Source organism: Etheostoma spectabile, chromosome 1, assembly GCF_008692095.1.
Source record: "Etheostoma spectabile isolate EspeVRDwgs_2016 chromosome 1, UIUC_Espe_1.0, whole genome shotgun sequence".
Lineage (NCBI taxonomy): Eukaryota > Metazoa > Chordata > Actinopteri > Perciformes > Percidae > Etheostoma > Etheostoma spectabile.
The window spans coordinates 15,626,700-15,640,009 of record NC_045733.1 but is presented as its reverse complement, the minus strand read 5'-3'; the positions used below and the strand labels follow the sequence as shown (position 1 = coordinate 15,640,009).

At 37.3% G+C, this 13,310-nt stretch overlaps 1 protein-coding gene across 1 annotated transcript; it reads right to left on the bottom strand.

Moving 5' to 3' along the window:
• Window positions 1–4,452: 4,452 nt before the first annotated feature.
• psmd14 (proteasome 26S subunit, non-ATPase 14) lies at window positions 4,453–9,366 on the bottom strand. Its single transcript, XM_032503454.1, has 11 exons — window positions 9,218–9,366; window positions 8,149–8,204; window positions 7,741–7,812; window positions 7,503–7,622; window positions 7,085–7,155; window positions 6,722–6,872; window positions 6,488–6,595; window positions 6,099–6,173; window positions 5,889–6,014; window positions 4,935–4,997; window positions 4,453–4,625 (listed from the first exon to the last, which is right to left on the bottom strand). Exons 2-11 carry the CDS (start codon window positions 8,194–8,196, stop codon window positions 4,527–4,529), a joined length of 933 nt encoding a protein of 310 aa, XP_032359345.1. The 5' UTR covers window positions 8,197–8,204; window positions 9,218–9,366; the 3' UTR covers window positions 4,453–4,526.
• Between the last annotated feature and the right edge of the window lie 3,944 nt (window positions 9,367–13,310).

Sequence of the window (13,310 nt, the reverse complement as noted above, 5' to 3'; positions counted from 1 at the left end):
TCATGAAACAAGATTATTTGTGTGTGTGTGTGTGTGTGTGGTGTGGTGTGGTGTGTGTGTGTGTGTGTGTGTGTGTGTGTGATGACCGTAACAAGGTGCGGTTTGGATGGTACTCGTCGCCTGGGACTACATTTCCAGTCTTCTCTGTAATGGTACTCAGCGGTCTCGAAATGATGATGTCACTGTCCGGAGAGTTTCCACCACAGCGGAGGGCCTGCGGAGACGAAGCGAGTGTGTGTGCCAGTTAGTGACGTGCAGTCAGAGTGGCTGCGTATGCATAGGGAAAGGGGGCTGCGTTGAACACAACCACAAAAGAGAGTTGCTGTTTTCATTGGTCTGGTTTTCAGGGCCTCCCCGTCTGGGTCAGTGTTATGTAAGTCAATAATGAACCCAACTCCTGCACGTACAGCGGCTGTCCACTTCATAGCATATTTACTCTTTCTCCCTGAATTTATGGTTACATTAAACATTTGACCTCTCAGAATGACAGTAACGAGATAAGAATAATGGAGTGTGGTGAATGTCAAGATTTTTTAATTTTGAATTACATGCATACATTAGATTAATCCATTATTCAGGTGGAATTAGTCACATTTTCACCGAGAAAGCCAAAACCTCTTGGAAAAATATTAGTGGGAAGTGAAGTAAAACAGCTGTTCTGTGTTGTCTCCTCCTCTTTCCTGTAATGCAGACAGTTGGAAAACCACACCAACTGAATATTAAATGTGAGTACAGGATATTTTATTTGTCTAATATTTTTCACTGACTAATAACTTTGATGAAGACAAAAATAAGATGTTGACAAGTGATGATGAAGCATTCCTGCTGCTGTGGATAAACCCCAAACACATGTTCTTAAAGAGACTTGTGTGGGATGTCAGAATTTTTTCTTTAGAAAATATAGGACCTCATTGACAACTTCAAACTACAAACGACTTGCTGTTAAAACAAGTCTCTGACAAGTATTAGGTATGCTTATCGTGACGTCTTTGTATAACACACCTTTGCAGAAAGGGTTCCTCAGTTACCTTCTACTGAATGTTGCCAAGGAAATATGCTTAATTTAAAGGAATACTTCAACCTCACAATAATCACTTGTATATTATTTACTCACCTCGTGTTACCTTGAATTCTTGAATAAAAAGCTCATTTGACAATGGCTTGAATGTAACGGACCTTCATTAATATCAAATTGTGCGTTGCACAAAGGATTTATTGAGAACAATTAAAAAGAGAAAGTCCATAGATGTTTGGAAGACCCTGAGACAGTCCTTTAAGATGATAATAACTTCATGTCTTCAGATCTGACTACATTTGGCATTTGGCAACATGTGTTGCATTTTGAAGAACTGTAAATTCTGATATTACTTTCTAGTTTTCATACATTGTCCCAAAATGTCCCAAATTATTAAGCAATGCGACCTCTCCTCAGTGACCTCGCCTCAGAAACCTCCAGACTTCCTCTTTGGCTCGAAGACACACCGCTGACTGAAGGATCTCCACAACAAACACAAACTTTCGTAATGCCTCTCCATGTCATTGCACATTTGCAAACGCAAGCATTAAATATTAGTTTGTCCAGCATATGAGTCCAAACACTTCTGCATCTAGATGTCCTGTAATCCATGTCTGCAATGTTTAGTTCAACTATAGTTCAAACTGATGTACAGCATCCACATACACATTAGCAGAGATCTTTGTTTTCAATACAGGTAGGTAATAAAAATTGGTTAATCCTAGATATGTCATTCCCTCCACCTGTACAGTATGTGCACATCATACCTCCTGCTGCATCACACTGTCTCAACTGAGTCAGATGAACAGCAGGTCACATAAGCCTCTATAACGTGTGAACATGTTCCCATGGTTCACCTTTAAACAAGTAACTGGCTTGTGGTTTCTGATATCATCTCCTTTAGGGGAGGATGAGCTGTGTAATTATGGGAGAAAAGAGACATTAAACATGCACAAACACAAACGTGCATGCACATGCACACTGCCATGATGTCATACTTGTTTTTTCTATTACAATATATTTAACAGTCTTCAAAGCTGCAGGATGTGACAGATTACCCCGGGTTGACAGTCTGGATACTGTCTGACAAATAACTACAAAGTCAGCCAAGGTGGATGCGAGGCAGCGGGCGATGTTTCACAAAAAGTCCTGATTGTGGTCTGGGCGTTGGGTCCTTTGTGAGTTTTGCATCTTAATTGCCCTCTTAATTGTTACTGTTTCTCGTAAGCATAGCGCAAATCAGACATTTCTGTTACTGGCACGGCTGAGTAAGAAAGCACTAAGTCATGCATCAAACTATTCTGGGTTTATTACATGATAATTATGTTTCCAGGAGTGCGAGCATCCCCACTTGCATTGGTGAACTACAATAGTGTGCCTACTTTCGATTTAACAGGGAAAGCTTTGGAAACTCCTTTCAGTTCATTCTTAATGTCTTTGGTGAGAGCAAAGGAGGAGTGGAAAAACACCATGTACAAATACCTGTACATTACTATTTGCGTATACTTTTACTACACTATATTCAAGAGGGAAGAAGTGCTTAAGATTGGCTGGATTTAATTCACAATTATAGTCAAGTTACTTTGCAAATTAACATTTTATATATTAAAAAAGCTCCACTTTGACCAGCAACATTACCATTCTTAGTAAAAACAACCCAATGTCACAATATAAATTATACTGTAACAGGGGCCATTCTGCATAATGAATATCTGTACTTTTTATATATAATTAAATGTGTCTGATACTTGTTTTTACTTTTTAATTTGAATGCACAACTTGTAATTGAGTACTTTTGCATTGTGTTTTTAAATTTTTTCAAATGTATACAAAGCAGTAGAAACAGTCACATTGAGTAATTATCAATCTTTCCCATGAGCCTTACCCTGAACTTTTTAGAGCCTGTTTTTTATTAAAAAAGAATGTCCTCCTTAGAAAACAGTTTTGGTTGATTTTAAAATCAGCACTGGACCGTAGTGGGGCCCACTGTCATTCCCCCATGCCTCATAGGAAAGGCGTTACACTTCACAGCCCTACATTTTTTTAATTTTTCCAAGTGTGCTCAAAGAGAAAGACAATTTCCTACAGTGTGGGTTGCAAAGATTTTTTTTTTTTTAAATAATGTAACCTGAAGACCCTTTAGATCTAATTAATCACAGTGGGACCACTCTGTCTAGTTAGTATAGAGCAGACAGGGAGGAGAAACACCACATGCTCCATGTTCTCTGTTATCACTCGAGTTGCTGCAATTTGAGCTGTACCTCTGGCTAGGATCCTGTAAACCCATTATGGAGATTTTATTTTCCTTCAAACTGTAACGAACTAAGAGGGATGTTGGCTGTTAAGGCCCAGCTCTCGCTATAACATGACTCAGAAGAAAACACTCCATTGGATAAACTGTTGTTGATAATCTGCAAATGCTCTTTTGGATGCTGGTATCAGATGAGGTGTCCTACTCAATCAAGCTATACGCAGGACCTTCTGTTCAAACCAAACCCCAGATGTAAGGAATATATATCATGTGTCTGGTTAATGTTCTCACTGCTGATTATTACTCACTTCTGTACAGATGCAAACGTAAGCATAATTACACTGACAAAAGGACAGAGTTCACTACAGCTGATCTTTTTTTAAAGGGGGAAAAAAAGGTTATGAATAACTTTGAGCAGATGTGCCAAATAAAGAGGAAGGAATCCTAACTTTGGTATTGAGACACAGCCAGTAGTGGTAAAACACAAACAGTGAGTCATAAAACAGTTGTTTCTAAGTGGCGCAATAAGACTTTAAACTGGACAGAGAGAATATTATGTTTGTGGTCTTATATTAAAAAGTGTTGGATGCCTTGCCATCTGTTACGCCACAAAACTGTCAAATAATGTCATCTGTTAATTCAGTTTATGATGTTTAAGCTCTTGATTAAAAGGTTGTATAAAACGTCCAAGGGGTATCTCCTTCAAATGAAGGAAACAAGCCTGTTGTAAAATGAAAACAGTTACTGTGAATCAAGGTTTTCCATCTTTATCACAACTTTATGTAACTTGCAACTCTTGCACCACCACGTGGTAAAGATGGGTGTCACATTTTATTATACCCAGAGTCTTCTCTGATGCAGTGGGTTATTCCACCTCTAAATAAATTGCCCTAAATTAGATTGTATTTTATTCAGAACCAAGGAGTACAAAAAAATAAATAAAGCCATCTTCTCCTTGTTAATAATTGTGGATGCATCCAGATGAACACAACAACACTGGATAACTTGTGTAATAAAACTGGTATCTGATAATATTCCATTTGTCTAAAATATAACAAAAGGAAAACAATTAAAATTCAAAATGTAGAAATGATTTGATTCAAAGAGAAAAAGATATGCTCACTGCCAGATTTACACAACTTACCGCTTGGATAATAAAATAAGGTACCACCGGTGCAAATGTCTCCATTTCGTACATACATTTATTTTATATAAAAGAAAACAAGGGTTGTAATATTAACACTTATACACACAGGCCCATCACTGGAAAACCACAGTATCCAACATGGCAGCTAGGCACTGAACAATGTTGGATGTCATTAAAACATCTACATGCTCCTCCAAGTGCCTCTTGGGATCCTGGAAGAGACAGAAAATTAGAACAAACACTTTATTTATGAAATAAAGTTTTAAACGCGGACAATTTCTGTTTTGAAAAGCCTCTTTCAACAAACTTCGGGGAAACTTTCATGACAAAGAAACCGGATCTCTACTTTCATAAAGTCTCTGCTTGAACGGACATTGCCTGTACACTGTACTCTTTTAACCGACCTTTTTACCTCTAATCAACAAACACAGACCTTGGTGTGGCAATTTGTCATATTACAAAAAGAATAATATGTATACATAAAATGTTTTATTATCTGAAGCTTGAAATTTCATCATTACCTGTTTTCCAACATTCTTGATTGCCAGCTGCTCTGGGGTCATTTTGTCCTCCTCTTCAACAGCCTAAACAAAACACAACAGCGTCTTAATATTGCGGAGGCGCACACCAGGAGCATGCCCTGCGTCCAGACTTCTAAGGCTTTTTGCCGGATTTGCTCTGCAGAAATACTGTTTAATCATTTCAGGGCCTCACAAGACCCTAATAATCCTGTATAAGGAAAATATGGTTGGTTGGTGTGTTTGTGTGTGTAAGCATTTGTACAATGGGAGTCTACGAGTATCAAAAGACAGCAGAAAGAAGCTCACTGATCCTCCGACTGCTGCACCGGAGTCAACAGTTGAATTAACTATTTCAGAGCGGTTCATATTGTTCATATCGTCATATAATACTTATAGAATAACATAATACTATTTATTCCAGCATCCTTTGCACTATGCTCCATAATTAAAATAATAACTATCATAATTACAATTTCCTCCTGCATACTTGGCACTCTTTATTGCACTATTGTCTCAACCGGTCTATATCGTTTTTTGTTTATTAAGTGTATATGTTGTTTGTTTTGTATGAGTAAGCACATTGTGAGCAATATGATCCAAAGCAAAATTCCACATACTGTGTGTGTCCTCATACCTGGCAAATAAAGCTGATTCTGATTCTAAATGATAGCTCTGTGATATTGTTGGTTGCAAAACTGTCCTTTATTCTCTGTATTTACAGTCTTTGGTCTCTGTATTAAGAGTTTTTAAAAGTCAATACTAATAAAACCTAATTAAACACATTATTGTAAAAAGTTTTTAAAATGTATGTAAACATTTTTAACCAAATATACAATAATCACAACATAGTGCACACTACAATAGTTGTGCCCTTCTGTGCTGACTATAATAAGTTCAGTAAAATGTGTTTTTCCAGAGAATTTAAGATTGTTGGACGACGTCTAAAAGGTCTACCTTATTGTAGTTCTTGGCCAGCTCCAGCATTTCCTTGACGATGGTCTCATTGAGTTTGCAGTGCTCGCTGTAGTCCTGCAGGGTCAGGCCCTCCATCCAGCTCTTCTTGTGCAGGTTTAACAGCATCTGAAGAACAACCAGAGTTGTGTTTCTCACGTTCTCTTTAAAAACACCCAAATAAATCATGCCGTCACAGGTGTATTCTCAAACCTTTTGCTCCAGCTCATTTTTCCTGTAATTGATGGTGATGGAGTAGTAGTGTCTGTTGAGGCCATGAATCAGAGCCTGAAAACATGAGAAACCTTAAAAGGTAAATACATTAAGGAACAACATGCACAACCTCTAGGTGCAAAGAGAAAAATCCCAAACATTGGAATTAATATTCCACTGCGTTTGAATCATTAGCAGTAGCAGGGCACTGCATTAGAGTGGTTTGATAATAAGCCAAGTGTGCATTTTCTCTCATTATGACAAGATGATTGCTGATGCAATGCTAAGGCACTTCTGTTAGTATTGTTCAGAGGTGTGTAAACCCAATCTCAAAATAAATGCAAAGCATTTTTAGAATGGAGCCGATGGTTCGGTGTACAATGCATTACCTGGATTGAGGGCTTGTTCAGATGACCCAGGTTGGATGTGGTTTGTCTTGGTTCATGACCCAACACCATCATGTTGGCGTTGATCAATCTGAAGGCATCAATAACAACCTGTAGAGGACAGGGAAACACATGAAGCAGGTTTACTGAGTACGTTAATTTTAAACTGTGTGTGATGCATGTAGAATGAACGCTACTTAGTAACCAGGTTCTTTTGCAGCAGGCACGCATCTTTACCTTTCCTTTGACACTCTGAATGGGATCCACCACCACTGCAACGGCTCGCTCTGACAGGGCCTCGAAGCTCTGCTGTGTGTTGATGTCCACGCCAGACAACCAGCAGCCAAAACCAGGGTGACTGTGGTACCACCCAACCACCATCTCTGGTCTGATGAGCAACATGGGTGGAAGACAGCATACATGTTCAGAAAGAATCCCCCAAAAAGTCTCAATTTTACAGAGAAATATGTTGTTCAACATCAAAGTGTGGTTTCATAAAACTACTCAGCCCTGGATTTACACTTATGTTGTTAGTCAACTTGTTCAAAATAGGCAAAACATGATTTTTCTAAATATTGTGCCTGCAGATATGGGTTTTACCTGCCGGTCTGCTTCAGCATGTCCAGCATCTTGGCCTGGAACACAGGGTCCACTGCTTCAACACTCACACCCTGTAAGTTAGAACATATTCATGTAATAATTAAAAGCTAAAACATAAATTAGCACTAAAAAAATTGTAAAATTGCAACTTCAGCATAGATACAAGGCATTTACTACCTAACTACATAGGGTTGGGCAGCGTTCAAATCTTTTGATCCAGAGTCAATTTCGATACCAGTTCCTAACAATACTTTATTTTTTTATTTTTTTATAACAGATGTTTTAAAAAAAAAAAAGGTTTCAAAATCGACGTTCCATGCCCAGCCCTACAACTATAAGTCACAACAAGAATGGGTTAGCTTCATTAATTATGTTAAAGGGGGAAATCATCTTGTTATTGAAGAAAAAAAACACATACGGTTCCAGACTGGGGCATCGCAAACACATCAATCACTCGCACAGTGTAGTCATCAACAAATTCTCCCAGCATCAATCCCATAACCTCCATTGGTACACCAGCACGGCCGTGCTTCAACATCTAATGAAGGGAAAACACAAGAGGGAGAGAGGTCACAAAAATAAAATATATAAAATTAAAAATAAATTAACATAGCACTATAACAAAAACATATTTAGTGCAGATGATGTGGGATTACCTTGAGCAGGGCCAGAGAGGAGATGTAAACCTGCTCTGCTGTGTCCACAGCAGGTGCATCTGTTGGGGGGCCCTGAGGAGCCAAAGTAGAGTTTATCAGTTCAGGCCAAACACAGTAGTTACTCAGGTGAATCACAACAACCTGACTATTGTTTAGAACACTACATAGGACTCAAGTAAAGTGACCTTGGTCTCAACCCTGCAACACACATTACTGATACAATAAAGGATCCCAACTTTGTTATGGGCAGATGTTTCTAGTATGCCCAGCTTTTTATTATATCTGATCATTTTAAACATATAGCATTAATACATTAAAGTTCAAATGTAATTTTAGTATATAAAAGATGGAAATGGTTTGGTTAAGGTCAAGATTAAATATCTGTGGTTTTGGTGAAAATAGTGTTACCTGGCCAAGCCCTGGCATTCCTCCTCCGAGCCTCAACAACCGGTCCATATCAAGATCTGACGAGCAAACACAATAGAGGCATTAGCTTGCCATAAAACTATACAGCTAGACAGCTACATTATAAGAGATATATAGGGTAAAAGTTCATTATAGGAACAGATATAAATAAATCGAAGAACAGATATAAATAAATCGAAGAGCATTTTCAGACAATTTAATACAAATAATTCAAAATACACATGACACAAGTAAGGGTGAATGGGTGTTTTTCTTTTTAAATGTAACATACCCTACTTTTCAAACAATTCAGCTCAATGAATGTTCAATAGATCAATCACTGAACTTTAGGAAAAAGAATTGACTGAGTATGTAGCAATGGAATCTTAATATTGTATCTGTACGGGTAGCTTATGTGCTTAGCTAGATTTCTCTCTGTAGGTGAATTGACAGGTGTGATGACAGAATAGGCTCCCCTGTCCAACTAGCAAGGGGAACGTTAGCATTAAGTTACATAATATTATTATTACCGGTATTTATTATTAATAAATACCGGTAATAGAACGTTGAATGGCGCCGTGACTAAGAACTATGAACATTAGACCAGCTTTGGGTTTATATATCCTATCTAATACTGGTTCACAAAGAAGTCGACATGCCAAAATATGTGTTGAAATTATTGAGTATATTGGGAATCTTTTGGCCTGAGGCTGTTAAATTCATGTGTGTTGTGGGTGTTGTTAACGTTATAACGTTATGTTTGTTAGCTTCCGTTAGCTAATTTACCCATAGTCACACAGAGCAGGACAATTGTGCATTTATATTTGATTGAAGTGATTATTTGTTTATTTTTTGTCAACAAAAACAACAGGAGATTCAGCGTATATGTGACAATAAATCGCTCGGTTCGTTAACATTCAACATTACTAAAAGCGTTAGCTTGCTGTTAGCATCTCACGCTTAGCCTCTGTCATTTCGCACAAGAAAAACAGTCACACATTATTAACAATGGTCACCTCTCACCGTATTTTATGAAACTTACTGACTGTTGTAAATATGTCACTTTACTTACTTGTGGTTGAATTGTTCTGGTGTTTAGAAAAGACTGTTCTTCTATGTTCAGTCGTGTCAAACCAACTAGCTACAATGAATCAGCCCGAATTGTCTTTTTTTAGAGAAACTGCTTCCGTCGCACTGATGACGTGTATTTTTGTCGCCTGATGGACAAGTATAAAATTAAGACACAAGGGTGCGCCACAGTTAACACATTTAATTCTGTTACTTAACTGATTACTGCACAAGCTTATAACTGTTTGACATCTAGTAGACTTTATCTTGTGCCCAGTGAAAACCAAAAGCTTCCACAATTTCCAAATTGTTTTTTAAATTGAATTTGAATTGATGAGAAGAATGATTAATTATGTTTCCTAATGTATTATAACCTATTAGGCAATGCGGCCTGTTTATACTTCAGACATTGTGTATACTTGTGTTTTTGCACCTCATTAATAATCTTTATTGTTCATATTTTGTTTTATTTGCACTAGCTATTCTTTCCTACGTCATATTGCTCCTACTTCCTAACAACATCCCCCTGATAAACAAAGTTTTATCTTATCTTATCTTATCTTATCTTATCTTATCTTATCTTATCACTGGTTCTGGGTTACGTCTTCAGATTTGATAATAGGATTTTTTTTTAAATGGATGAGGCGTTGTGAGAAGTTAGATGTTAGAAAACTGAATGTAATATTTTTTACCTTATTACTAGTTTGTGCTGTTAAGTATTCTGATGACATGTTATATTAATATTTTTTTGTTTTATTTTTTTTAAATTGGAAATTTAAAGTCCATCGTTTCTCTTGTGGTGGCTTGCTTATGTTAGTTTTATGGGTGTTAATTTACTTTGAGTGAGAACACATTTATATACAGTAGCTACATATAGCATGCTTTCATTTTGAAATGAAGTGTGTTAATGGGTTGTTCAGGAGACTGGTGGTACAACATTACATGTAATTGGGATATTTAAGTCTAAATCTTGAGACAGTTAACAATGGATTTTCAAACTGAATTGAAAGTAAAGATGCACCGTGACCTTTTTTAAATGATTCTAAAAAAGCACTGATGTAACACACAGCATCTCTCTTTCAATATTAAAAACGAATGAAAACGGCTGTGATGTTTGTGTGGTTTCTCATATTTCAACATGCAAGCATTTCATTATCCCCTGAGGAGCAACAAACTCTAAGCCAAACCACTAGAACAACTGACACAATCTCACCCCGTAGTCTAACTGTTACCATTAACCGCCTGGCCAGACAGGACGTCAATGAGAATTTCAAATTCCCTCATTCCTCAGTGGACAAGGAAGGAGCAGATAATCATCCACATTCCTCAGGCCCTCCCTCTCCATGCCCAAAGGACCTCTTACTTCCCTCAGTCGTAACCAGGATGTTCTTCTTTGTGATGGGCTTAACTTGTTTCTATGGCCTTTAAGATCCAGACGGATTAATGTTGTCTCTAAATTTAATAATGTATGTTGTGTAATGATAAATATAGTATGAATGCAGTCTTCTATATTTACACTTTAGCATCTACATCCACCTATAAAGGATCTGATGTAAGCAATGACTTGATCAGAGTCAAGACAATACGGAGAAAAAAAGACAATACAGGAAACAAACTGTCATTATTTTTCCCACTGAAGTTGAGCGAGTTTATTGTTGGTTGAATCATTATTGCTGACTGGGTTATCTCATTGAAGTCAACTCGGCCTGTGATTGGTCGACGGTTTCCCAGAGGTTTAATTTGAAGCCTATTCATTTTTTACCTCCAAACAGAGTGACAGCTTTTTCAAAAAAATCACCCAAACAAACAATAGATGGAAGGATAAATGCGCTAAAGGTTACATATCAATTGAACAATGGGATATTTGATTTATCTAAAAGTACAATGCAAAAAAAAGATTCACTGTGCACAGATTTCATTTGTGAAATGTAATTTATTTACACTTAAATTACATAGGATTTTTCACCTGTCACCGAAAGGGTTTACATACATTCCATCCAATGGGTTTTTCAATCAATACAAACTGACAACAAGCACAGGAAATCATCTATACAAAAGCCACTGCTGCTGATTATTTAGATAGGAATGATTGGGCTTTTCAAGGAACATCTGAAGTAGCTTGTAACACGACACCAGCATGAAACCTTAATCCTACCAGCAGAGGAAATAAGGGAGAGAAATATGACGCTTTAAGAGCTTCTCTGTACTCTGATGGGATTTGGATTTAGCTTTGCTATATAAATCTCCAGCAGGATGGCTGCTTGTGGTAAGCACTGCTTTGTGCTCCATGAAAATAAAATAAGGAGTTTTAATTAGTTAAAAGTGAAAGCTAGACTGAGAAGTCCAACATATCTGGGGTCACATATGTGCCTGTGTAGCTGTATGTTTCTCTGTTGCATCCTACCAATCTGTTCACCTTAGCTGTCTGAATAAAAATATAAAAAAGAATTGTTTATAGTGTTTTAGACACAGACCATAGTGTGTGATGCAACGTCTGTGGTTTGATTCTGGCTGGGTAGATTTGTTGAACACCATTCCCCTTCTGTTCCATCATTTCCTGTCATCTCTGTGCTGTTCACCATTAATTAAAGGCAAAAATCCCCAAAACTTATAAAGAAATCCTACTACTGAGCGGACTGTCCACTTTTTTTAAATGTATGAATGAACTGTACCTATCACAGCAAACTGAATTGTATCTGTTTCCCAGTGGCTTTTGCATGAATAATGACTTGTGATACAGGTCAAATACATACAACACAACAGTTTAAATAGCATATGAGGACATTTTTCTTAAAATGAACATGTACACAACATTAATAAACAGCTTTTCTCTTGAGTAGCTTTACGTTTGAGAAGATCATTCATTCGTGTAAAAACCTACTTGGAAACAAACCTTATTCTGAATCTTATTCAGATTTATATATCTTGCTCTCTAATTTCTAAATATTTTTAATTTTTCTTTTACATCTAGGTCCCAGTATTTTCTAGAAACTCCAGTATGACTCGACAGTATTTAAATTACTGTTCCCAGGGGAAACAGGGGGTTTCTAGGACTGTGTATTGAATACATTTTGAGAGTACCAACTGCAATGTGTCTGTCACATCAAAAAGGCATTTAATTTTTTCTTTTCTTTTTTCTTTAGAAAATATTTTATTTAGGAAAAGCTTTTCATTAACGTAACACTTATGCACAGTTTGATACATTTAATAAATTCTATAAAGGGTCAAAACATGGCACCAAGATCATTGATTAAGAACCACACCCCCCACCCACCCCAACCCAATTCCCACAAAAAAAATCCATAGACATAAACTTAGTGTCCTCGGTGGTAGCCACGGCTCAACAGACCTTAAAACACAAATTTGTAAAGAACATAGCTGTTTGGAAATGACTTCTGGTTAATTATGTTGAGGGGGTGGACCTGCTGTAATGAGGGGGGCTGTTCATCCATCTGGGTGCAAGTAAAAGCTTTGTGTCTGATGAACCTAAAGAGGTCTTACAGGTCAAACGGCGGACATCATTTAGAAAGATGGCCACAGCAATACCACTGCATCGGAAAACCAATTCTAAAAAAGGATTAGACACATTTGACCAGACGCTATAAAGCTACAGTTCCTTTTTTTTCAGTGGTGTGTTATTTGAGTGCCATATGCTTAGTTTACATTTTTTTACAAACATATAAGCAAATCAATATTGTGAATGCACTCAAAAGGGAAAATATGAATGTTTCTATTGATTTATAAGCTCACAAACAAGTCAATATTGTGCTTCCACCTAACTCTTTATGCCACAAACAGCACAAGGGCTATATGGAGCACATCGGCTAGAACACAGGCTTCATATACAGTATATACAGTATATTAAAGATGGGATTGAAGTTTGTTTTAATGCATGGTATTTCTGAAAAAAAAAATGTTTTGTATCACCGTAGACTTTCACTCTCTCCCATAGTTGGGTTTTTGTAGGAGAGTGTGACCTCCAGTCCAGGCCAGTCCCTGCTTATATTTCATTGCATCCTGACATGCACTGAGTTGGATGGGGGGAGGGGTAGGAAGAGGAAGAGAGTGTGTGTGTGTGTGTGTGTGTGTGTGTGTGT

Excerpts from the sequence above, each read along its gene's own strand:
- psmd14 (XM_032503454.1), bottom strand. The coding sequence starts at position 8,196 with ATGGACCGGTTGTTGAGGCTCGGAGGAGGAATGCCAGGGCTTGGCCAG. Across the intron at positions 7,156-7,502 it reads CGATGCCCCAGTCTGGAACC|GGTGTGAGTGTTGAAGCAGT; the intron begins GTATGTGTTTTT and ends TCTAACTTACAG. Across the intron at positions 6,596-6,721 it reads TTCAGAGTGTCAAAGGAAAG|GTTGTTATTGATGCCTTCAG; the intron begins GTAAAGATGCGT and ends TGTCCTCTACAG.